The sequence below is a fragment of the Podarcis bocagei genome, assembly GCF_964188305.1.
Source record: "Podarcis bocagei genome assembly, chromosome: 7".
NCBI lineage: Eukaryota > Metazoa > Chordata > Lepidosauria > Squamata > Lacertidae > Podarcis > Podarcis bocagei.
This window is the reverse complement of record NC_138132.1, coordinates 5,846,859-5,873,058: the sequence shown is the minus strand read 5'-3', so window position 1 is coordinate 5,873,058 and position 26,200 is coordinate 5,846,859. Positions and strand designations below refer to the sequence as shown.

Below are 26,200 nucleotides of genomic sequence, written 5' to 3'. Positions count from 1 at the left end.
GCCCTCAGACCTCTAGTCGCTGATACACATGGAAAGATCCTTTGGTAGAAGCACTTCCCAAATCATCACTTGCTCTTGTAGTAGGGGATGAGGTGGCTGCACGATTGATACAGACATTGGAAGATGGTCTAGTGTAGGGTGTGAGGAATTCCTCACCATCCTCCTCCAGCCACCAGCCAGCCCACCCCTGCCTGCCATGTTTCTTACAACCAGTCCAAGGATGGCACTACCTGCCACCTTCCCTCCTCCTCAGGCTCAATGTTCCCCTTATGGAGGAGCATTGGGAGAAACCTAGAATTATCTAGTTTGGCCTGTCATTGGCTCTGGGTTCACCTGCTGTTGGGCTCCTTGCCCCAATGAATATCAACTTCTGAAACTCCCAATTAACCTGGGAAGAAGAAGAAGAAGAAGAGTTTGGATTTGATATCCCGCCTTTCACTCCCCTTCAGGAGTCTCAAAGCGGCTAACATTCTCCTTTCCCTTCCTCCCCCACAACAAACACTCTGTGAGGTGAGTGGGGCTGAGAGAGGAAAAGGGAAGGGATTTCATATATTCCCTCTCCCGCATTGCAACTGAGCCCATAATTTATTGCTCTGCAGAATGAGCTGGATGATTTTCTTGCAGTGCTTCATGGAAAAGCCATCTTCTCCTGCTAGAAAGGAAAGTTCTGATACGTGGTCATTATTACAGTAGCGGGAAAACTACAGGAGCCAAGATGAGAGGAATGGATTAAAGGAACATAAAAGGATCTCAGACTTCTTGGTTCTGTTTGAAATTCTCGATAATGAGGACCATAGTGATTTAAGCGAGAGCCTGGTATTAAAAGTACCATCCTTCCCCGCCCCAAGAAGTGCTTTTCTGTGTGAGAGGGTGGCACTTGAGTTCAATGACCACCTTATTCATTTAATGGGTCTCAATGGGAGACATCTCTCCCTGAAACCTAGAGAGCTGTGGCCTGTCTGTAATGGATGAATCCATCGTCTTGACTCATTCCTAAACAGCTTTGTAGGTTATACAAAAGTAAGATGACACAGAGATCCTCCTGCTGCCTCGTCTCCTCTGCCTACCCCTCAGACTCCTGCCTTCCCTGACACTACTAAGCTCAGGGGAAACAGCAGTTAAGAGTGCAAAGTGTTGGTGCACGATTACTCAAAATCCTCTACTCCTTATTGAAATCCAGCAGGAATTGCTCACAAACTCATCCGCATCTGCGGCCGTGAGGACTTAGGCTACATGACTGGACCCATCAAGGCAGCCGACAGCCTGCATGGGGTGCTCTTAGTTAAGTTGTACAGTTGCACAGCTTCTGCTGCCACCAAACAGCCTCCCCGGCTGCTGCTGCTTTGAGCCACCCACATCCAGGGCAAGAGTTCAGCTGCCACTAGGGTGATCTGAGGCCACTTCCTTCCTCATCCACCAGCCCGAAAGCAGCTTGGGAATTGTTTTAATACATGGACATCAGTTTCTATTCTGGGTGCCTGCAGGATGAGGCCTTCTCTGTGTTGGTCAGCCACCCAGGCTAGAAAGAAGTAAGGCAGATCAATAGTGATACATGCCAGCCAGCACAACATGATGGCTCCCTTTAACCCAACCTATATCTTTCACAAAGGTCCGTATAGTAAAAGCTATGTTTTCCCAGTAGTGATGTATGGAAGTGAGAGCTGGACCATAGAGAAGGCTGATCGCCGAAGAATTGATGCTTTTGAATTCTGGTGCTGAAGAAGACTCTTGAGAGTCCCATGGACAGCCTTGGACAAGAAGATCAAACACGTCCATTCTGAAGGAAATCAGTCCTGAGTGCTCACTGGAAGGACAGATCCTGAAGTTGAGGCTCCAAGACTTTGGCCACCTCATGAGATGAGAAGACTCCCTGGAAAAGACCTGATGTTGGGGGAAATTGAGGGCACTAGGAGAAGGGGACGACAGAGGACGAGATGGTGGGACAGTGTTCTTGAAGCTACCAGGATGAGTTTGACCAAACTGCAGGAGGCAGTGGAAGACAGGAGTGCCTGGCGTGCTCTGGTCCAGGGGGTCACGAAGAGTCGGACACAACTAAACAACAACAAAATATCTTTCACATGATTTCATTCCTGGTTCTGCAGTGGAGGCAAACTTTCTACCTTTACACAACTTTCCTACAGCAAGCTAAGAACGTAAAAGCCTGCTGGATCAGGCCCAAAGCCCATGTTGCCCAGTATCCTATTCTCACAGTGGCCAACCATGTGCTTATAAGGGAAGCCCATAAGCAGGGCCTGAATGCCATAGTTCTCTCCTTGCTTGTGATTCCCAGAAACAGGATTCAGAGGCCTAGTGTCTCCATCAATCCTTGGCTAGTAGCCATAGATAGTCTTATTCCTCACTCCCTGAATTCCTCTAGCCCGTTTAAGGCCATTCAAGTGGGGGGACGGCACCAGTGCGTCTTCTAGCCTTGAAAGCCATTATGTATGAAGAAACATTATCTTGTCTCCCAAGGAACTCTGTGTGTGGCTGCAGAAGATGGTGAGGAATCAAGGGATCTTGAATTATGGGTACATGCTCAGTTACCACTGGGTATTGTGACCAGGGCTGTTGGGTCTTACTGCTGTCTTTCTTTAATTGAGAGTGAGACTTGCATCACACCCAATACTCGCCTCCAGCTGCCCATTGCCAGGGATGATGAGTATTCATAGGCAAGAAGATTTTGAAAGAAAAGTTTGTGAGTCAGCTGTATTAGTCACAATACTATACTCAAGAAATCTCTCAAAGGCTTAAAAAAAATACATGGAGGGGATACCAGTAAGTTACATTTGGCTTACGCAACGTTTATTAAGTAGATTTTACTGTGTAGACCTGTAATTGCCTGGTATATTTTGAATTTATAGTTCGTCAATGAAAAAAACCATTTACCTCGTTAAAGCTTTACAAGTTAGGTGTTGACTTTTGGAGTCAGTGTTTCAACCTGACAGTAGCTTACTTCTATCAGCAGAGACAACCTGACATTACTCTAACCCTTGCCAAGTAAATGTTGCGAACTCTTTGTGGAGTTTCCTGCATATTTTTGGACTTCCTTTGACTGACGCGGATATATATATATGGTGAGCAGAAAATGTTCCTAATTTCTACTTAACTTAACTTTAAACTTTTGAAACTTTAAACTAAAATTTAAACTACCGTACTTTAAATTTTAACCTTAGTTGTATACAGTTTTCGAGGCAGATCAGAAAAAGTAGCTTATATAAAGTTATTCCAGCAATGAGCATCAGTAAACATGTTACAATAAAACAGGTAAATCTCTGAACTTCATCACAAATCAAAACCAAAATATGGTAATATAAAATAATTTTGTACCTTATTGTGTTGTTATAAGAATGTGCATTTCATAGGATTGTAGAGTTGGAAGGGACCACGAGGGTCATGCAGTCCAACCCCCTGCAATACAGGAATCTTTAGCACAACATGGGGCTCGAACCCAAAACCCTGGGATTAACCGCCTCCTGCTCATTTGATACTTATATGCAAATTAAAATGGTATTCTTTTCAGCTATAAACAAGATGGAGACCGAAAGTTGCATTTTAATTACATCCATTATAAAATTAAAATGGCTAAGTATTTCACTGCAGTGCTTGATTTATTCTGATTGCGGAACTTGAAACGTTCAGTGAATGTCGAAGTGTCTTTGGATGCCTCTGGGCATAATGGATCATGATCATCCACGGATGGAGAGTGGGAGATGGCTGAATCAGGTGGACATGACAAGATCCATCCACTGAAAGGCAGAAAAGAAATCAGGTGAGCTTTAATTCCCCACTTGGTTTGGGCTACAATATAGTAGACAGTTGCAGGTGTTATAAGGAGGACAGAGGGCTTGGACAAGCCACAGGGCTAATTTAAAATCTGGGTAGCATCGTGAGCGGCATCAAAAGCTCATGTGAACACTACTCTCTCGCCCCACGTTGCTCTGGGCTCTTGTTGTTACTTGATCTGCTTGGGAGAGATTATCTTCATAGATAAGAGAGGGGGAAATATTTATTCCTACACAGCCTGTACTCATTTGAGCTGTCATTGGCCATGATACTCTATGGCAGCGATAGGGAACCTGTAGCCCCACAGATGCTTTTGGACTACAAATCCGTCAGGTTCCATGGACTCGGCTCCCTTCCCCTCCTTTGGCAGTATATATAAGCAGAAGAAAGCGAAAGGAGTCTCTTACCATTTATGGTTTTTAACGATCACAGCAAGAGAACAAAGAATCCATTCCTAGGAATGGAGGTGCTCCCAGTTAAGGGCTCCACCCACGTCCCCCCTAGTCACCCACATCACTTCCGGGTCTTGCAACCTGATCTCGCAACCACTGTGCTTTCTGTGCTGCCACCTTATCTGCTCTCCTTGACCTTGGGCTGATTGGATGGATGCTTTCCAGCGATATTGAGTCTGTTAACTCTCCCCCCCCCCGTTGTTCTCCTAGCTGTTCACCACCCAGTTACTCCCAGCTTCTGCCTTCTGAACTACATCCCTCTGCAAACCACCGTTCCAAATCTATACTGTCCTCCTGCTCCTGGGAAGATTCAGAATCCCACCATTCCTCCTCAGCACAGTCCCTGACAAAATCTCATCACCCCTGACCAGTGGCTATGATGGGAGTTTGAGTTTAACAACTTCTGGAGAGCCACTGGTGAGCCAAATCCTGCCTTAAAAACTCCTAACATACTGGACTAGAGGGTTTAGTGACAGGAGATGCTTCCCCTAACCATAATCCTCCAAAATACTGCAACCTGTTAGTGGCTTGAGCAGTCTAACATCCTTTTCTACCCTCTGTTTTCAGCCCTTGAACCCATACACCACATTAGCTCGATTGGACTTTGCTTTCTTCTTCTGCAACTCTAGAGGGGCTGGGAGCTGGGGGCACTGTTATACAGTGGTTTCGCTCCTTCCTCCTGGGCCGTGTTCAGAAGGTAGTGGTGGGGGATGAGTGTTCAGACCCCTGGGCTCTCACTTGTGGGGTGCTTCAGGGTTCTGTCCCCTCCCCCATGCTTTTTAACATCTATATGAAGCCGCTGGGAGAGATCATCAGGGGGTTTGGACTGGGTGTCCATCAATATGTGGATGATACCCAGCTCTACCTCTCTTTCAAATCTGAACCAGTGAAGGCGGTGAAGGTTCTGTGTGAGTTTCTGGAGGCGGTTGGAGGATGGATGGTGGCTAACAGATCTAGTTGAATCCTGACAAGACAGAAGTACTGTTTTGGGGGGACAGGAGGCGGGCAGGTGTGAAGGACTCCCTGGTCCTGAATGGGGTAACTGTTCCCCTGAAGGACCAGGTGCGCAGCCTGGGAGTCATTCTGGACTCACAGCTGTCCATGGAGGTGCAGGTCAATTCTGTGTTCAGGGCAGCTGTTTACCAGCTACATCTAGTACGCAGGCTGAGATCCTATGTGGCCACGGACTGTCTCACCAGAGTGGTGCATGCTCTGGTTATCTCTCGCTTGGACTACTGCAATGCGCTCTACGTGGGGCTACCTTTGAAGGTGAGCTGGAAACTACAACTAATCCAGAATGCAGCAGCTAGACTGGTGACTGGGAGCAGCCACCAAGACCACATAACACCAGTCTTGAAAGACCTACATTGATTTCCAGTACGTTTCCAAGCACAATTTAAAGTGTTGGTGCTGTCCTTTAAAGCCACAAACGGCCTCGGTCCAGTATACCTGAAGGAGCGTCTCCACCCCCGTCGTTCTACCAGGACACTGAGGTCCAGTGCTGAGGGCCTTCTGGTGGTTCCCTCATTGCGAGAAGCCAAGTTACAGGGAACCAGGCAGAGGGCCTTCTCAGTAGTGGCGCCCGCCCTGTGGAATGGCCTAACACCTAAACATTAGGAAGAACTTCCTGACAGTAAGAGCTGTTCGACAGTGGAATTTGCTGCCAAGGAGTGTGGTGGAGTCTCCTACTTTGGAGGTCTTTAAGCAGAGGCTTGACAACCATATGTCAGGAGTGCTCTGATGGTGTTTCCTGCTTGGCAGGGGGTTGGACTCGATGGCCCTTGTGGTCTCTTCCAACTCTATGATTCTATGATTCTATGATTCTATGAATGCCCTCCCACCAGATGTCAAAGAGAACAACAACTTCTAGTCTTTTAGAAGACATCTGAAGGCAGCCCTGTTTAGGGAAGCCTTTAATGTTTGACGGACTACTGTGTTTTAATAATTTGTTGGAAGCTGCCCAGAGTGGGTGGGGAAACCCAGCCAAATGGGTGGGGTATAATTAATGAATTGTTGTTGTTGTTAACGGCGCCTTCTCCCTTCTGAACATGCTGGTGCCTCCCTTGCCCTGTTGTGGCTGCATTTCTATCGACACTTGATTTTGCTACTGGAGGAATTGATGGTGATGATCTCAAATTCACCACCTTCCCAGTGCGGAAAAAGGCATGCATACAACCGCCCTCCCATCCCCCACCCCAAAAAGTGCAGTGGAGTTTAGTAATCTATGCTGGGGGAGATGTGGGGGTGATGTCTGCAGGGTGAATGTGAGACAGTCTAGAGACAACTGCCTTTTCCTCACCTTTTGCTCTGTCATGCAAATCTGTCCCTTGTCATCAGCATCCCAGCTTTTGCATTGCCCTGGTGAAAATAAACAAAAACATAGTCATGCCAAAATTAGAGATGTGTGGATGTATTTCTCAATTTCCAAGCCGTCACAATTTCAGGTGCGTTCATACACAAGTGCGTTGTTTGCCATTTCTGCATTAATCAACACTGCTTAAAAGTTTGTATTTAAATGTCAGCAGTGTATCACAAAATTCATAGTAAATATTTTCCAGAGGGTTATCCATGCTAGTCTATTATAATAAAAAAACACATTAAAAAGTATCGTGTCCCCTTAAAGACTAGCACTTTCAGTATGGCATAAGCTTTTTCGGACTACAGCTCACTTCATCATATGTTTGAAGTTGTTGTTGTTGTTATATTTTTTAACTGCCTTTTTACTCAGATGAATGTGTCCCACTCTGAATAGACAATTCTATGGCAAAAAAACGTTTTGAATAGTTGCTGAACCAGAAACTTCTCTGCATTAATATCAGTTTCAGCAAAGCACTTATCCCCCTTAGCTTCTTGGAGGAAGGGAATGATGCAAGAATGACTGAACAATAACAATAATAAAATGAGGAAGTTGTCTCTTACAGAAAACACTTTCCAGGTGCACCATGAGAGACACAAAGTTGTCAAAGTCCATCTGAAGCCAGGAGTTGCCATATCTTGCCGCGAGGACCTCTCTTGTCTTTGTGTTTAAGTGGAACCCTGAGTAAAATTCCACAAATGAGGAGAACAATATGGAAAGTAAGCAAATTAGCATTTGGCTTTGTGTCATTTATTACACTTCCAATAGGAAGTCTCCAGATATTGTTGGCCTCCAATAACAACTCCCATCAGCTCCATCTAGCAGGGATGATGGGAGTTGCAGTCCAGCAACATCTGGAGAGCCCACCTCTGGGCTACCCCCTCAAAATCTTACTCAGCTACCCCAAACCTCTTGAAATCCTGCAGGAATTGCCCACAGGCAACTCATCTCTGCAGCCATGGGGACTAGAAACCCATTGTTTATTTGTGAATGACAGCAAAGATTCTCTGGAAACTGAATTTACAAGCAAATGCCACCATTCTGTAAAGGCACGGAATCTCAAACTGCCTGTAACCCTCGTTTTGTAAGCTTAAGGGTAAAGGTAAAGGGACCCCTGACCACTAGGTCCAGTCGTGACGGACTCTGGGGTTGCCGGTGCTCATCTCGCTTTATTGGCCGAGGGAGCCGGCGTACAGCTTCCGGGTCATGTGGCCAGCATGACTAAGCTGCTTCTGGCAAACCAGAGCAGCGCACGGAAACACCATTTACCTTCCCGCCAGAGCGGTACCTATTTATCTACTTGCACTTCGTTCTTTCGAATTGCTAGGTGGGCAGGAGCTGGGCATGTTTAGCCTGGAGAAGAGGAGGTTAAGGGGTGATTTGATAGCCATGTTCAAATATATAAAAGGATGTCACATAGAGGAGGGAGAAAGGTTGTTTTCTGCTGCTCCAGAGAAGCGGACACGGAGCAATGGATCCAAACTACAAGAAAGAAGATTCCACCTAAACATTAGGAAGAACTTCCTGACAGTAAGAGCTGTTCGACAGTGGAATTTGCTGCCAAGGCGTGTGGTGGAGTCTCCTACTTTGGAGGTCTTTAAGCAGAGGCTTGACAACCATATGTCAGGAGTGCTCTGATGGTGTTTCCTGCTTGGCAGGGGGTTGGACTCGATGGCCCTTGTGGTCTCTTCCAACTCTATGATTCTATGATTCTATGATTCAATGGGAGCTCACCCCGTCGCGGGGATTCGAACCGCTGACCTTCTGATCAGCAAGTCCTAGGCTCTGTGGTTTAACAACAGTGCCACCCGCGTCCCTTTTTGTAAAGTTACTCCCATCCAGATTATACTTCACTGGAGGATCAGAAACTGAATGTCACTCTGTCCATTCCTTGCAGCCCGTCTGAATTTCGCACATTTGAACCACGAAGTTCCATTCTAGTTAGGGATTTAGAAGTGTGGGTGCGTGGATCCAACAAGCCGGTTTCTTAGTACTCATGACTACCTCTGCATTTGGGGGGGGGGGCGGTGAGGGGGGAGAGATTTCATAGAATCATAGAACTGTAGAGTTGGAAGGGACCCTGGGGATCATCTAGTCCAACCCTCTGCAGTGCAGGAATATGCAGCTGGTCCATACAGGGATCGAACCTGCAACCTTGGTGTTATCAGCACCATGGTCTAACCAACGGAGCTATCCAGGCCTTGAATTGGAATTGCCTTGAAGTGGAGATCCTTTTCTAACACCAAATGACTTTTAAAGGATCCCTGTGAATTCCACAAAGAGGATTTTCATAAATCCAGCTTCATAACAAAGAACAATATCCCCGTGCATTATTTCCTACTCCTTTTCACCTGCTGTGTCCAATGCCAGCTGCATTTCGTGGGTGTTCATGGTGCCAGACCTGTCCATGTCATAACCGATGAATATACTCTTTGGAGTGGAATCGGGAGAGGTAATAATAACAATAATAATTTATTATTTGTGCCCCGCCCATCTGCCTGGGTTTCCCCAGCCACTCTGGGCGGCTTCCAAAAAAGATTAAAAATACATTAAAATGTCACACATTACAAACTTCCCTGAACAGGGCTGCCTTCAGATGTTTTCTAAATGTCAGGTAGTTGTTTATCTCTTTGACATCTGGTGGGAGGGCGTTCCACAGGGCGGGTGCCACTACCAAGAAGGCCCTCTGCCTGGTTCCCTGTAACCTCACTTCTTGCAGTGAGGGAACCACCAGAAAGCCCTCGGCGCTGGATAGCATCTTGCTATTAAATACTGAGCTCAAGAGAGTCAGGCCCCCTCTGTGCTATACATTGAAAGCAGTACCACATCACTATAAACAGCCATAAAGGTTAAAGGTAAAGGGACCCCTGACCGTTAGGTCCAGTCGTGGCCGACTCTGGTGTTGTGGCGCTCATCTCGCTTTACTGGCCAAGGGAGCCGACATACAGCTTCCAGGTCATGTGGCCAGCAGGACTAAGCCGCTTCTGGTGAACCAGAGCAGCGCATGGAAATGCCGTTTACCTTTCCGCCGGAGCGGTACCTATTTATCTACTTGCACTTTGGTGTGCTTTTTGAACTGCTAGGGTGGCAGGAGCAGGGACCGAGCAACGGGAGCTCACCCCGTCGTGGGGATTTGAACCGCCGACCTTCTGATCAACAAGCCCTAGGCTCTGTGGTTTAATCCACAATGCCACCCGCATCCCATAAACAGCCATAGCTCCTCCCAAAGTATCCCAGGAACGGGGAATGCCGGGAACGGTTAGGAGATCCCCCTTCTTCCCCTCACAGAGCTGGAATTCCCAGAGTGGTTTAACAGTCGATCCCTCTTCCCAGGGGCAGTTTAGATTGGCCAGGACTGATAAGAATACAAGAAGACCGATTCCTGATTGTCCGCTCAACAGATCAACATCTTCTGCCTGCATTGACACCAGAACCCGTCAACCCTGACAGAGGTGGCCAAGGATAGGGGAACCTCTTCAGAGGTGGGCTTTTGTCCAGCTGATCTGGTCCATACCCTCACCTCCCATTCCGTTATCTTAGTCCAGAGCTGCTTAACCTCGCTCAGTGTCAGCTTGCCTGTCTTGCTGCCCTGTTACAGAGTTAAGGAAAAGGAAATGGGATATTGCAGGGGTGGGGGGACCTCCAGCCCTAGAGATTCTCCCTGCACTATACCCCCCTCACCATGCATGAGAAACCATGCTGCTTTGGATGCAGCTAGTGCATGTTTTAGGCAGAGCATAGAGACCTCCAGCTTTTGCACGGCTGGAATGTAGCCCGACCCGTCGGAGACACACACATGCTCCCCATGTGGGAGGCTCATGCCATCCCTACATGGAAGAGAGAATGAGAATTTGGGGTTCTCTTTCATTCAATGGACCACTATTTTCTTGTGCTAGGGGTTGGATCCGGACTCCTTTCCCTTGATACCTGGCCCCATCTACTTCCCTAGAGAAGGATACACTGAAATGCTGGGTGATTTTTTCACACTGCTCCATGGAAAAGCCATCAGTTTTCAGCGGATACCCTGGAAAAGAAAGTGGTGAGAGGATGGACACATAATTACTGCAGCTAATTATTATTATTATTATTATTATTATTATTATTATTATTATTATTTATAACCCACCCATCTGGCTGGGTTTCCCCAGCCACTCTGGGCAGCTCCCAACAAAATATTAAAAACAAGACAAAATATCAAACATTAACAACAGGGCTGCCTTCAGATGTCTTCTAAAAGTCTATTGGTTGTTTATCTCCTTGACATCTGATGGGAGGGCATTCCACAGGGCGGGCACCACCACCGAGAAGGCCCCCTGCCTTGTTCCCTGTAGCTAGCTTCACTTCTCGCAGTGAGGGAACTGCCAGAAGGCCCTCGGAGCTGGTTGATGCAGGAACAAGGGCAGAGGAATGGATTTGCGACATTAGGTGCTCCCAGATGGGGACAATTTAGTAAAGGTAAAGGGACCCCTGACCATTAGGTCCAGTCTTGGCCGACTCTGGGGTTGCAGCGCTCATCTCGCTTTATTGGCCGAGGGAGTTGGCGTACAGCTTCTGGGTCATGTGGCCAGCAGGACTAAGCCGCTTCTGGCAAACCAGAGCAGCGCACAGAAACGCTGTTTACCTTCCCGCCGGAGCGGTACCTATTGATCTACTTGCACTTTGACGTACTTTCGAACTGCTAGGTCGGCAGGAGCTGGGACCGAGCAACGGGAGCTCACCCCGTCGCAGGGTTTTGAACCACCGACCTTCTGATCGGCAAGTCCTAGGCTCTGTGGTTTAACCCACAGCGCCACCCGCGTCCCCCTGGGGACAATTTAGCAGCACCCAATTACTACCAATCTGCTTTAAGGCGGTAGTGGAATAGCAACTCTGCTTCCTGACTTTGGAACCCCTGCAGCCAAGTGGACAGTCCTCCTTTCCCCAGTGGGATTCTGGGAGTGGGGACGATTTGCACTGCTAAGAAAGGGTTAAATGCTCCTTCCCTCCTCTTTGTACTCTTGCCTATGACTGCCACTCAATTAAGGCAACACTATTTGGAAAGGGAGGGGGTTAAAGTAATTCCTGGAGAGGAGAGGTGCAAATTTGCTAAAGCAGAACCAAGAAAATGGCTGAGCAGGCCAAGAAATGTTACCACCTTTTCCAGTGTCACTGTCCCAACACTTTCCTTACTGCTAAAAGTGTGTGTGTGTGTGTTTTGGAAGTTGCACAACAGTGGCAAACCCACTTCAGTTGCAAAACCCAAATTTGCTTGCATTCAACTGAATCCCATCCACAGAAGAGTGATAGTCTGGAACAGTGGTGTAGCATGGGTTGCCAGCGCCCGGAGCCACCCGGAAGCGTAGGTGGGAGGGAGGGAAATAAGTTCCATGTTCTTTCCAGATTTTAAATTCTAGGAAAGAGAAGATGGGAACAAACTAGAAGAAAGTGAAGAGGTGGAAGAATGTAGCCGATGGGGGAGGCAACCGTGTTGGATACTCACAAGTCGTCTTCATGATCTGATTCAGAATGCCCCGGAGTTCAGCAGCGCCCATTTGCAGGTCCTGAATCAGCCAAATAAAAATCCAAGAAAAGTCACATAATGTAATGGGCCCACCTTCTTCTCCATGCCAGTCAGGCTCAGGGCTAATGCTCTGTGAAAAGCAGGGGCTAGGAACCTCTGGCCCTCCAGATATTGGAGAACTCCAGCTCCCGTCAACTTCAGCTAACATGACCAGTGATCAGGAATGATGGAATCTGCCAATTTTGGTTCTCTAAGCTTCTCACTTTTCTAATCTTAAATCAAACCCCACCCCACCCCATTTCTATGGCAATTTGAGGGGTTTCCAATAATAATAATAATAATAATAATAATAATAATAATAATAATAATAATAATAATAATAATAATAATTTATTATTTATACCCCGCCCATCTGGCTGGGTTTCCCCAGCCACTCTGGGTGGCTTCCAACAGAAGACTAAAATACAATAACCTATTAAACATTAAAAGCTTCCCTAAACAGGGCTGCCTTCAGATGTCTTCTAAAAGTTTGGTAGTTATTTTTCTCTTTGACATCTGGTGGGAGGGCGTTCCACAGGGCAGGTGCCACTATCGAGAAGGCCCTCTGCCTGGTTCCCTGTAACTTGGCTTCTCGCAGGGAGGGAACCGCCAGAAGGCCCTCGGAGCTGGACCTCTGTATCCGGGCAGAACAATGGAGGTGGAGACGCTCCTTCAGGTATACTGGACCGAGGCTGTTTAGGGCTTTAAAGGTCAGCTCCAACACTTTGAATTGTGCTTGGAAACGTACTTTAAATCCTCATGAAAATTTGTCAGCATTTCAGTGTTAATTTATCCTACACATTGCTATATGCAGTTTTTGATTAACATGCACATTTTTGCAAACCATTTCCCCTAATATAATGCAATTTTGTACGTTATTTTCACTGATTAATGCATTGTATGTGCATTTTCCCCAATATATACCGTATTTTTTGCTCTATAAGACTCACTTTTTCCCTCCTAAAAAGTAAGGGGAAATGTGTGTGCATCTTATGGAGCGAATGCAGGCTGCGCAGCTATCACAGAAGCCAGAACAGCAAGAGGGATTGCTGCTTTCACTGCGCAGCGATCCCTCTTGCTGTTCTGGCTTCTGGGATTCAGAATATTTTTTTTCTTGTTTTCCTCCTCCAAAAACTAGGTGTGTCTTGTGGTCTGGTGCGTCTTATAGAGCAAAAAATACGGTACATTTTTATAATCACTGTTTGGTTGGAGAACAGTGTTGCAAAATTTGTGAGAGTTTCAAAGGGTAGCTGTGTTTTGGTTTGCATACTGGTGTGTGAGAATTGAGAAATATATAGTTTTTCATGAAATGCAAACTAAATTGAATTTATCCTCTACCCCTACCCCAGTCTAAACCCTTATTTGAGGTGGGCTGTGGGGGCCACTGTGGGCCTGCCAAGCACCCTCAGTTCCTCCTCCACTTCTATTCTCAGGGCCCCTGGCTCTTTCTCTCCTACTCAGGACATCAACCAGGGTCCCACGGTTGTCTGCCATGTTTCCCTCTGCCACTGCCCTGTATTTGTTGCATTCAGCACTGTTTCCTTCCCACTGCAGTTCATTCTCTGCCCAAAACTACATTGTTCATCCTGCTTTCTGCTGTGGCAAAATTACGTAGCTTATGTACCGTATTTTTCACTCTATATGACGCACTTTTCCCCCTCCAAAAATTAAGGGGAAATGTGTGTGCGTCCTATGGAGCGAATGCAGGCTCCTTGGCTTCAGCGATAGCAACACGAAGCCTCCGAAGCACAGAGGGAGCACTCCCTCCATGCTCCGGAGGCTTCGCGTTGCTTTCGCTGAAGCCTGGAGAGCGAGAGGGATCGGTGCGCACCAACCTCTCTCGCTCTCCAGGCTTCAGGGATAGCCGCCTGAAGCCTTCAGAGCGCAGCGCGAGTTCCCGCTGCACTCCGAAGGCTTCGGGTTCCTTTTGCGGAAGCTGGGAGAGCAAGACTCCTGGCTTCAGCAGAGAGGGAGAGCTGCGCAGCGCCCCTTCAGCCAAGCGGGAGGAGAAATGGAAGGGGCTCCGTTTCTCCTGCCGCTTCGCTGAAGGGGCGCTGCGCAGAGAGGGAGAGATTCCCCCCCCTTGTTCTCCCCCTCTAAAACAAGCTGCGTCCTATGGTCCAGTGCGTCCTATAGAGCGAAAAATACGGTAACTAATTATGTCGTCATTACGCTATTCTGCTCATTCACAACACAGTGCAAACAGACCATGTGTGTGCTCAATTAGGTATCATTTGCAGACTGAAATCTACAACAGCGAATACTGATTTATTCACTGGATCGATTTTCCTTCTAAACACGGGGTAAATATGTGTGAATCAGCAATTTCTGCTTCCATTTCTGCATTCACTGGAATTCTCTGACATCCCTTGTTGTAGTCTCTCTGCTTTCTCAGTGATTCTAAAAAGGGACCCTTCACTGATGGTGAGTAGTTTGCAATATTTAAATTTATTTTTAAAAATTTAATATTTAAATTTATTTAAATAAGCCAGACAATCAACCAATTGCAAAACAAGACAAGCAGGTAAGGGCTGTGCTGACCAATGTTCTTACACTCCCTTACCTGGCCTGCCCACTCCAGGAAAGTTTTCTCAAGCATCTGGTCGACTTCAATCCTGGGCGATATCATTATCTGGAAAGCAAGAAGAGAGAGATGTACATTCTTTGAGGGGCAAGCTTGCTGTTGGGTCCACAGTCACCGATTTCAGGACAAATATCCACACATTAAAAGCAAATCAAGCCAGGGGATAAGTTGGCTGTGCACAGTACTGAGTAACCGGCTCTCAGAACAACACATTCACAGTTTTTTTAAAAGTCTGGGGGAAGGAGAACCGAACTGATTGGCTCAGGGCACAAATGGGCAGTGGCATAGCATGGGTTGCCAGCCCCCGGGGCTGTGTGGAGGGAGTGAGATGGAGGGAAATGGACAGAGTACGCATGCACATTCAACTGCCTAATGAAGGGGAGCCCAAACTTTTTTCAAAGAAGGCCAGATTTGAAGAAGTGAACATGCATGAGGGCCGACCAAGGTTGTTGAGGTTGTTGGGCTCAAAGTTGTTGAGCTTTTATTAGGATTGAAGTTTAATTTAATCCAGGGGTCCAGGGGTCAGATTACACTGACTGGTGGGCCACATTGACTGGCGGGCCACATTTTGGACATGCCTGGCCTAACAGCATTTGGTAGTGGTTAAGAGCGGTAGACTCGTAATCTGGTGAACCGGGTTCGCGTCTCCGCTCCTCCACATGCAGCTGCTGGGTGACCTTGGGCCAGTCACACTTCTCTGAAGTCTCTCAGCCCCACTCACCTCACAGAGTGTTTGTTGTGGGGGAGGAAGGGAAAGGAGAATGTTAGCCGCTTTGAGACTCCTTCGGGTAGTGATAAAAGCGGGATATCAAATCCAAACTCTTCTTCTTCGCAGTCACAGAGATAAGAAAAAAAGAGTCGTTCTGTTGTCTGGAGAGGTCACTTCCTGGTCTGTATGGAAAAGCCGCTTTTAACGGAGCCCAGCGACTGAAACACACAGCCATACTGAGGCAGCCCAGGCGCTGGAATTTCGTGCCCCTAACCATTTTGCACCTGCTCAACTGCCTTCTAGTTTGCAATATTCTATCAGGCACTGCAGCTGTGTCTGTGGTTTGAGAGCTAGAATCTGGCCTCATGTTTTAAGAAAGCTGAAATTCTGAGGGTGCCGAACCCAGGCCAACAAACAAATTCACCCGATCTTCCTAAAGCACTGCCATAGAGAATAAGCTGTTACCTGTAGTGCTTTATCATCTGCGCTGACTTCTTCGCCAATTTCCCTAGAAGGCAACATAACATCATCTAGGAGTGCCTAAACATGCAGGTACGGGTATCACCCCCAACCCTCCACTTCTTGTATTTCTCCATTTACATCCCAAATAATCAAAATCCTACCATTTATTAATTAGTAGGGTTTAGGGGTCGTCATCTCCCCCCCCAAAAAAAATCTACAATAATAGATTGGGGCAAAGCAGAAATGTGGATGAACCCAAAGTTAGTCATGTCTAGGAATGCTGATGGGTCTACTCTAGAACTGAATACCACCCATAGTTACCGTATTTTTCGCTCCATAAGACACACTTTTCCCCTCCTAAAAAGTAAGGGGAAATGTGTGTGCGTATTATGGAGTGAATGCAGGGGGGAGGCAGGCAGGAAAAGCCCCCAAGAGCCGCACACAAGCTCTGCACGGCTCTTGCGGGCTTTTCCACAGGAGAGAGAAGGGACTGACGCGGCCAGTCAGTCCCTTCTCCCTCCTCGTAGAAAAGCCCGCAGGAGCCGCACACTCCTTAAAGGGTGTGCGGCTCCTGTGGGCTTTTGTGGGAGGTGGGGGTATTGCCATAGCCATGTGCAGCCCCTCCGGCCAGGAGAGGCTGCACATGGCTATGGCTTCTTTAGCCGCGCATAGCCTCTCCCGGCTGAAGAGATTGCGCGCGGCTAAAGAGGAAGCCAAGACAGCGAGTGGGATGGATCCCGCTCGCTGTCTTGGCTTCTTTGCTCTTTGGGGCTGGGGGGGGGGAGACCTGGATTTCCCCCCCCCCCTTGATTTCCCCCTCTAAAAAATAGGTGCGCCTTATGGTCAGGTGCGCCTTATGGAGCGAAAAATGCAGTACTGACTGAGGCTGACTTTTAAACATAAAAATAAAGTTCTTAAAAAAAACAGTGGGAACAGGCAGAAGGTACAAGGCTGGCACAGAAGCCTTGAGGCTTAGACCCTCTGGGGCATCAGAACTCACCGGAAGCGATGTTTCTTCTCCGTGAAGACGCGGATGGTGAATTCAGCCTCAGCCAGAGGGTTTTGAAGGCTGGTGACGATCAGGTAATCTCCGGGGGGCAACCGGATATATTCGGTGATGTCTCTTAAATACCCGTAGGCAGTCGGCCAAACTTGTTTGAGTTTGGGGAGCAGCTGTTTTCTTTTAGCTGTGCTCTTCTGTTGTAGATACTGGAGGAAGAAAGTCAACAAGGCTTTTCTCCCCGGGAGGAGCAGCAGTTTCCCAGGCCATTTCTAGAGTACACTGTCACTGTTCTGAACAGACTGTTGTGGGGGGAAAGTATCCGGAGCCTCCCATTCAAATGAACCTCCCCGAACCCTGAACTCATCTTCTGAGGCCCTCCTTCACGTGCCTCTTCCGTGAGAGGTCTGGAGGGTGGCAACATGAGAACGGGGCCTTCTCTGCAGTGGCTCCCCATCTGTGGAATGCTCTCCCCAGGGAAGTTCACCTGGCGCCTTCATTATACACCTTTAGGCGCCAGGCAAAAACGTTCCTTTTCAACCAGGCCTTTGGTTGATTTGATTTACATCCTATGTCCTTTGAAAATGTGGTTTTTTTGGGTGGGGTTACCACAGAGCCTAGGACTTGCTGATCAGAAGGTCGGCAGTTCGAATCCCCGCAACGGGGTGAGCTCCCGTTGCTCGGTCCCTGCTCCTGCCAACCTGGCAGTTCGAAAGCACGTCAAAGTGCAAGTAGACAAATAGGTACCACTCCGGCGGGAAGGTAAACGGCGTTTCCGTGCGCTGCTCTGGTTCGCCAGAAGCGGCTTAGTCATGTGGCCACATGACCCGGAAGCTGTACGCCGGCTCCCTCAGCCAGTCAAGCGAGATGAGCGCCGCAACCCCCGAGTTGGTCATGACTGGACCTAATGGTCAGGGGTCCCTTTACCTTTACCTTTATTGGGTTGTCATTTTTATTTTTATTATGTATTTTGTGGTTTTATATCTTGATTTTATTCTGTGAATGGCCCTGAGATGTCCGGGTGTAGGGCGGTATATAAATTCAATAAATAAAATTATTATTATTATTATTATTATTATTATTATTCAGTCCCTTATGAATGCCCCTCAACCGGCCTGCTGTAGCAGCTTGGCAGACTTCATTTTTGTTCCACATAACACTGAGGAAGTACATGAACAGAAGTGGCTTATAAGACTGGCCACTGCTTTTTTCCCTAAAAACAATGTTTAGGGGCACTCTCATTTTCCTACTCATATTGAAATACTGCTCCTCAATGAGGCCAAACTCAGATTCACAAAATGTTTAGGGGTATGCATACCCCTGCATCCCCCCCCCCAGAAAAAAGCCCTGCGGCTGGGTCAGAACCACACTGCTCCCTTCCCAGCAAGTGGGTCACTGTTGCTTACCCAGGCAGTAGAGAGGTCAGCACAGTGCAAACATGCTGATGGAGTCAGCCCAGCACTCCTGCTGGCGCACTTGCACTGCGCCAACCTCCCTTTCAAAAATCATTTCCAAATGGGTTGTAGCTTTCCTATCTTAGCCCGTTCCTTAATTTCTGGGTGAAGCAATTATGCAGAGAGAGAGAGAGAGACCCCTTCAAGACAGTACAAACCACTTGGATTATTACCTCTTCGGACATCTGCAAGAAAAGAGAGGAGGAAAGTTTATAGGAGGGCCATGAAGCTGCAACCATTTTTTCTCTCCCCCCAACAGCCCCACCTCCAAGTTCCCACTGATTTTGGCAATGGTGGTGACAACAACAGACTGACATGGAATTGGGGTGGCTGGAGAGGTTTAAACACCCTGTACGCCCTACAAGCCCAGTGCCCAGGTAGGGATGCAAACTGCTACTTCTGGGGTCATCACATTGGCCATTTGAAGAGTGACGGGTTGTGTGTGATGTTTGCCCTGTATGTGTGTGTGAGAGGGGACTCAGCTACACTCGTCAATTACATCGTTATAACTGCATTATAAACACTTGGCACCAGGTGGTGCTGTAGAGCAGTGATCTGTCGCCAAAGGGATTTTCCATTAAGAGTTTTTCATAGCATATTTTTCTATAGCGTTTTTTAAATCTGTATAGATCCAGCCGGAGTGTGGGGTAGCCACACCCACCACTGGCCCCTGGACAGGTGGCATGGGATGAACAGGGGTCTTGACCCCCCAAAAAAGGTAGACACTCCTGATGTGTATAGGATTATAGCATTGCAACCTTGATTGGTGTTTTTTTTTACTTAGTATCAGTTGCTGCTGATCCTTCTCTAAAAGACACCCACCCACCCCTACCTCCCTGCCATTTCATTTTTGGATTGTAACTGTCAATGTGTTTAATCACAAGTTGCCCTGAGAGAGTCAATCCACAGAGTGTCAGAAAAGGCAATTGATAAGCTATGATATTACTAACATAGTGGACAGACCACAGCTGGGGGGGGGGCGGTGGAGTGGAAGAGGGGGCTTATTAGCAGATAACATGGAGAGGAAGGACATAGGAAGCTGCCTTGTACCAGGTCAGACCATGAGTCCAGCTAACCCAGTATTGTCAACACTGGCTGGCAGCAGCTCTCCAGAGTTCCACACAGGGACATTCTCAGCCCTGCCTGGATGTCAGGGACTAAACGTGGGACTTTCTATATGCAAACAGATGCTCTAGAAGCAGATGACCACTGAGCTCAGGGCCGGCCCATTCATGAGGTAGGCGTCTCAGGCAGTGAAATCCAAGGGACGTCACCGCAGAAGCAAGGAGAAGCAGCTGCAATAGCTGAGCGCCTCGGTTCCTGGGGTCTCAGGAAAATCACATCAGGCCTCTGCACGATATCAGCAGAAGCTGAAGCCACACATCCCTGGTAAGTGAGGCTTCGGCGGCGCTTAGGGGTGGGCAGGCAGCACCTTCCCATTTCGCCTCAGGCGGCAGAATGGGATGGGCAGCCCCTGTCTAAGCTACCGATTGCTTTTACTTCATCCCCAGGTGGGTCTTCTGGAAAATCTTGTCACCAGACACAATATTTGATCCAGTCAGCCTCATGCGCTCACCTGAAAGATGTCATAGCCTATGCAAAGGAAGCCCTTATTGCTCCTGCGCCGGTCCTTCTGCGTCAAGGAGACAAGGAGGGAGCAGGAGGGATGAGGGAGTTGATCCTGTTTTTTCCTTTGCTTCTCGTCTGGCTCCAGCAGTGAAAGGTGGAACTGGGGGTTCATCCAAAAGGTGTCTGCGCAGCGAGGGAAACGGGTCTAAAGCCACTCAGATAACTCAGGTTTTTGGGCATGTTTGGGGCCTAGGGCTGTGGGAGAAATTGTCTGGGAAACTCCTTGCAGTGAAATTGCCTCTCCTCAAACTTTACTACGCTACTTTGAGAGCCCTCCAGCAGCTACTTAGTTTCTTCCACACCTCACCAGGACATCACCTGCTGAAAGTGCTTTGCGGCTCCATGAACAGCATTGAAGTGCACCAGGTGTGCGCTTTTAACTGCCGGCAGGTGGTGCTATTGCTTCACCCTGTGGAATGCCCTCCCATCGGATGTCAAGGAGATAAATAACTATACCACTTTTAGAAGGCATCTGAAGGCAGCCCTGAATAGGGAAGATTTTGCTTGATGTTTTATGACGCTTTTATAGTTATTGGAAGCTGCCCAGAGTGGCTGGGCGGGGTACTACTACCACTACTAATAATAGTACAGTGGTGCCTCGCAAGATGAAAAGAATCCGTTCTGTGATTCTCTTCGTCTAGCGGTTTTTGGGTCTTGCGAAGCAAGCCCATTGAAGGATTAGCGGATTAGTGCTATTAGCGCTATTAGCGGCTTTTAGAGGCTTTTAGAGGCTTATCTGCTGATCGGATCAGCTGATAAGTGGCTTAGCAGCTTAGAAAAAGGGGGGAGGGGGAAAAAACCAGCAGGAACTCGCAAGACATTGTCATCTTGCGAAGCAAGCCCATAGGAGATTCGTTTTGCGAAGCACCTCCAAAATGGAAAACTCTTTCGTCTAGCAAGTTTTCCATCTTGCGAGGCATTCGTCTTGCGGGGCAGCACTGTAGTAGTAATTCAAAAATGTTTTAAGAAGCATTCAGAGCTCATCCACGCCTATTGAGATCTTGGCTCTCACCCTCCATATTACTGCAATTTTGGGCTAGGAACCATAAGACATTCCCACTTATCAGAATATAACATGCATTTATTGAATCAGCTACAGTGGATGCTTGGGTTGCGAACGTGATCCGTGCGGGATGCACGTTTGCAACCCGCAGCGTTCGCAACCCGCGGCGCTTCTGTGCATGCACAAAGTGTGATTTAGCGCTTCTGCACATGCACAACTGCCAAAACCAGGAAGTAACCCGTTCTGGTACTTCCGGGTTTCAGTGGTCCACAACCCCAAAAAACACAACCTGAAGCGGCTGTAACCCGAGGTATGACTGTACTCACTTTTAATCTTACCAAGAGTAACACACCACCACGTTCACACAAGCATGCCGTGTTCCCACATTACTCCCTGCCTCATTATCTGCTTGCATTTTCTGCAATGTCCTGAAGGCCATAGGTCTCCCCCAACCTGCCTTTGTTGCATCTGCCCGGGGCAAGGGAAATCTGTGACCCTCTACATGTTGTCCGACTCCCACACTCATCAGTCCTAGCCAGCAAAGCCAAGCCATGGACGGATGATGGGAGTTGCAATCCATCAACCTCTGAAAGGCCAGAGACCCGGCGCCATGCCCAATTAATCTGCTCCCAGCTCAGCCCTGCCAGTGCCACTTCTGTCTACTCCCCTGTCCCAAACTCCAAGGATTACCCCAGGGGTTGAAGGTCCGGTGTCCACCCGCAGTGTGACCTTTGACCCAGCTCCCTTGGAAGCAGTCGCCGCCGTACCAGCCAGAGGGGGAACTCTCCCCTTCTAGCCCATCAGTGCGGAAGTGGCAGATCTCCAAGATATCGAAATGATGTATGAAGTCAGACAATTGCATCCTAGAGAGAGAGAGAGCAAAACAGGGGGAAGTGTGTAACACCATGGTTTTCCCAGTAGTGATGTATGGAAGTGAGAGCTGGACCATCAAGAAGGCTGATCACTGAAGAATTGATGCTTTTGAATTCTGGTGCTGGAGGAGACTCTTGAGAGTCCCATGGACTGGAAGAAGATCAAACCTCTCCATTCTGAAGGAAATCAGCCCTGAGTGCTCACTGGAAGGACAGATCCTGAAGCTGAGGCTCCAAGACTTTGGCCACCTCACGAGAAGAGAAGACTCCCTGGAAAATACCCTGATGTTGGGAAAGATGGAGGGCACAAGGAGAAGGGGACGACAGAGGATGAGATGGTTGGACAGTGTTGCATTTGACCCAACTCTGGTCCAGGGGGTCACGAAGAGGCAGATACGACTAAACGACTAAACAACAACAAAATACTGGGCAAGGGTTAACACTGACTGTTCTCTGACTACGGTGGTCCCACCCTTTTAAACACTCCCTTGAAGAACTCCACACCGCAAAAGAAGAGTTAAGATCTGAGGCTCTGTTTCTTACCAAAATTCCCCATCTTCTTGTTTCACACGCAGCCGCTCCCGGAGTCCAGGGTCCACGTAGCTCCAAAGCGGTGAGCTAGGGCAGAAAAACATGGGCATTCACAAACGTACGTCAGTGGAGAGCTTCATAGGCAAAAGTTGGGTTGGATCTACACTGAGCTGTTTAACGTTACAGAAACGATATTATATATATTGTTCTAAAACGTCACAGGTCATACTTCCAAATTAAAATGTTTTTCTTACCTTATCGTTCTGCCCCCTACCCCCCACCAGTCCAAACTCTGCTGGTTTCTCTGCAGCGCCCTCTGGTGTCGCATTTTAATAACAATTTAAGAATGTTAAGAGCAACGCGTTTTGAAAACCATTCTTTAACCCTTTTTTAACGTTATAAACCGTGAGTGTAGATACGTCCCTGGTTAGCAAAGGTGGCCACCGTCAACGCTGTGCAATTTAAAAGCACATTTAACACACATCCAAAGCGTGTGGCTTCCCCCTCAATGATTCCTGGGAAGTGCTGAGGATTCTGGAAACTGCAGCTTCGTTAGGGGTAAGCTGTTGTTACCAAGATTTGGGGGGGGGGGAATGAAAAGGTCTTGAAGGGACACCTCAAAGTGAAAAGGCGAGGACAATTGCCAAATCTTTGCTGGAAGAGGGCTAGTCACACTAAGTTCCTGACTCCCATTGTGGACCTGCTTAAGTCTTTTTAACATTAAAACACTCTGGGATGTGAAATGATTACGGGACTTGCCCTGGAAATGGAGGCTGTGGACATGAAACTCAAGAGATCACACAGCTAGCTATCAAGAGACCCACATATATCCATCATCCCAGGCACCCCCCCCCCAAATTTTGCAAGGCAGTATAATGTGATCGCTTGCTCAGAATGCCTCTCCTGGTATTGTGCCTTCTGCTTCTTGTCCTGCCCCCAAGAGCCTCCAGGCAAACTCACGTGTCGCTCCAGCTGCCGTTCCACTCGACCCTGCCCCATGGATTCCGTAATCGCAACAGCTTCACCTTCTGGTCCCCCACATGGACCTAAGAATGAGCAAAATAAATAGCAGGTGGTCCCTGTTTTATAGCAGAGAACAGCCAGCAGGGACATTTTTTACGCAGAGACCCCAAAAGGAGTTAAAGACCAGGGGGCACTGCCAGGTGCTTAAAAGAACTGAGGCACGGGACACAAATTTACACGCAGTTTGCACATTTTGCTATTGCATTCGTATCCTGCTTTTCCTCCAGGAAGCTCAAGGCAGTGTAGGTCGTTCGTCTCCTCCCATTTTACAATCCTCACAACAAGCCTGCGAGGTAGGTTAAAAATGATCGCCAGGGACTGTCCTAAGGTTGCCCAGCAAGCTTCATGGCTGGCTAGAGACTTGAACCCAGGTCTTCCAGACCCTAGTCAGGTACTCTAACCACTTTGCCACACTGGCTGTCCATTGGCCCATGCCAATTCAGATAGATAGATAGATAGATAGATAGATAGATAGATAGATAGATAGATAGATAGATAGTAAAAAGGTAAAGGTACCCCCTGACCATTAGGTTCAGTTGCAGATGACTCTGGGGTTGCGGCGCTCATCTCGCTTTACTGGCCAAGAGAGCGGGCGTACAGCTTCTGGGTCATGTGGCCAGCATGACTAAGCCGCTTCTGGCAAACCAGAGCAGCACACGGAAACGCCGTTTACCTTCCCGCCAGAGCGGTACCTATTTATCTACTTGCACTTTGATGTGCTTTCCAACTGCTAGGCTGGCAGGAGCAAAGGGAGCTCACCCCATCGCGGGGATACGAACCGCCGACCTTCTGATCGGCAAGTCCTAGGCTCTGTGGTTTAACCCACAGCGCCACCCATGTCCCAGATAGATAGATAGATAGATAGATAGAAATTTAGGCCAATTATGAAATGAAAAGCTGCCCTGTAAGAAAAGCTCTTCTAACAACAGCAGCAGCAGCAGCGGGAAATGAGAAAGGAGGGAGGCGATCCACACTGGTACAAAATATCTCAGCCTTTAGCCTTGCAATGCCCCTGGAAGAGGCTGATGTGGAATCTGCCAAGACATACCTTGCGGAATCCGGTGATGGAATAGGCGTGTCCTTTCAGCAGTTTCTCTGGGGTTTCTAGTTCAGTCTCCTCAGGACCACTAGCCTGAAGAAAATCAGGATGGACAGCACAGTCAGACCCACCCCATCACCCAGAACAATTGGGTGACTAACTCCTTCCCCCCCACCCCCAATTTGTCAATAGCCTTGAATATGTCTCTGAATACCAGTTGGTAAGATTCACAAGTGAGGAAAAGGTTGTGGCACTCGGGTCCTGCTGGAAAGTATCCCATAAGCATCTGGTAGGTCACTGTGAGAACAGGATGCCGGACTAGATCCAGCAGGTCTTTCCCTAGAGTTACGAGTTTGTGGGTGCCAGACTCCTAGATCTGGTAAGAGTTAGAATTTAATGAAGTCTTGGGGTGTAATAATAATAATAATAATAATAATAATAATAATAATAATAATAATTATTTATTATTTATACCCCGCCCATCTGGCTGGCCTTCCCCAGCCACTCTGGGCGGCTTCCAAAAGAATATTAAAATACTATAATACATCAAACATTAAAAGCTTCCTGTTATGTACTGAGTTGAATAGGATCCAAACTGAAGCACTATGAGCTGAATAAAGAGCATGAAATCACTTTGCGACTCTGAGTATATTTCACTGGTGACGAGGGTGGGATCCCGCTGAGCTGACTGCCACACACAGCACCGCAGCACCGCCACCTGACGCACCGCTGCCTCGCACCGTGTATCCAGGCTTCAGCTCCGGGACACAAGGAACTCAGAATGGCAACTGACAGCAGCTTCTCGCCATTCAACCCAGCATCTGGAGACTGGGAAGCGTACGCCTCCCGTTTCACCTTCCTCCTAGAAGCCAAAGGGGTCACCGACGAAGAAGACGCCAAGAAGAGGGCGATATTCTTCAGCGTCTGTGGAGAGGAGACGTTTGAAATCGCCCGGGCTCTCCTTGCGCCTGAAGACGTCGCTACTGTTCCATACAAAACAATAATGGAACAGCTGAAGGGGCACTTTTCGCCGCAGCCCTCAGTGGTGGCTCGTCGAAATGCCTTCTACGCAAAGCGACAAGCCCCTGGGGAAACCATAACTGGGTTTGTGACCTCTCTCCGCCAAGCCGCCCGGTTCTGCAACTTCTCAGAGCTGGAGAACATGCTTCGTGACCGCCTCGTCAGTGGCCTGAAGGATGAGAAGCTGCAACGACGCCTCTACGCCAAGAAGGACCTAACGTTCCAGGTCGCTCTGGAGGAGGCCCTGGCAACGGAAGCTGCCGAGAGGTCAACGCAAGAGGCACGGCCGAGGCTGCCATCCCAACCGAGGGTCCACCACGAAGACCTCACCGACGACTCAGGATCCGACAGGGAGGAGGTGCACCAAGTACAGCAGCGCACTCAAGCAGCGCACAGAGCACAGCTGCCTCGACGAGGAGGAAACTGCGCAAGCTGCGGGGAGAGTCACGAGAGGAGGACCTGCCGTTTCCGCAACGCAGCGTGCAGGCAGTGCAGAAAATCGGGACACATCGCCCGGGTGTGTCGGGCTCGGCCCACCCGACACCAGGCATCAGATGACCAACCCAAGAGCCCCAGGTCCTGGGGCCCAACGCACCAAGGCAACTCGACGGAGCTCACGGACTGCCAGGTATACCAGTTGCCCCACCCCAACGTAGAGAAAATTTATGTAGAGGTACAGATAGAGGGGGCCCCATGCCGCATGGAGCTTGACACGGGTTCAACTCTATCCATAATCTCGGCAAA

General features: G+C 48.3%; 1 protein-coding gene across 1 annotated transcript in view; it reads right to left on the bottom strand.

The window, feature by feature from the left end:
- Positions 1–3,177: 3,177 nt before the first annotated feature.
- The window catches only part of CAPN12 (calpain 12), a 42,669-nt gene continuing 19,646 nt past the window's right edge, over positions 3,178–26,200 (bottom strand). Inside the window, exons 6-21 of the mRNA XM_081200325.1 lie at positions 24,446–24,529; positions 23,335–23,420; positions 22,387–22,461; positions 21,662–21,834; positions 19,916–20,091; positions 18,513–18,524; positions 16,886–17,094; positions 15,889–15,931; positions 14,694–14,762; positions 12,071–12,131; positions 10,551–10,615; positions 10,112–10,180; positions 8,943–9,021; positions 7,155–7,271; positions 6,535–6,593; positions 3,178–3,746 (exon numbers count right to left, since the gene is read on the bottom strand). Coding sequence (XP_081056451.1) covers positions 3,720–3,746; positions 6,535–6,593; positions 7,155–7,271; positions 8,943–9,021; positions 10,112–10,180; positions 10,551–10,615; positions 12,071–12,131; positions 14,694–14,762; positions 15,889–15,931; positions 16,886–17,094; positions 18,513–18,524; positions 19,916–20,091; positions 21,662–21,834; positions 22,387–22,461; positions 23,335–23,420; positions 24,446–24,529 — 1,404 coding nt within the window. The 3' untranslated portion in view covers positions 3,178–3,719. The remainder of the gene's footprint in view (positions 3,747–6,534; positions 6,594–7,154; positions 7,272–8,942; positions 9,022–10,111; positions 10,181–10,550; positions 10,616–12,070; positions 12,132–14,693; positions 14,763–15,888; positions 15,932–16,885; positions 17,095–18,512; positions 18,525–19,915; positions 20,092–21,661; positions 21,835–22,386; positions 22,462–23,334; positions 23,421–24,445; positions 24,530–26,200) is intronic.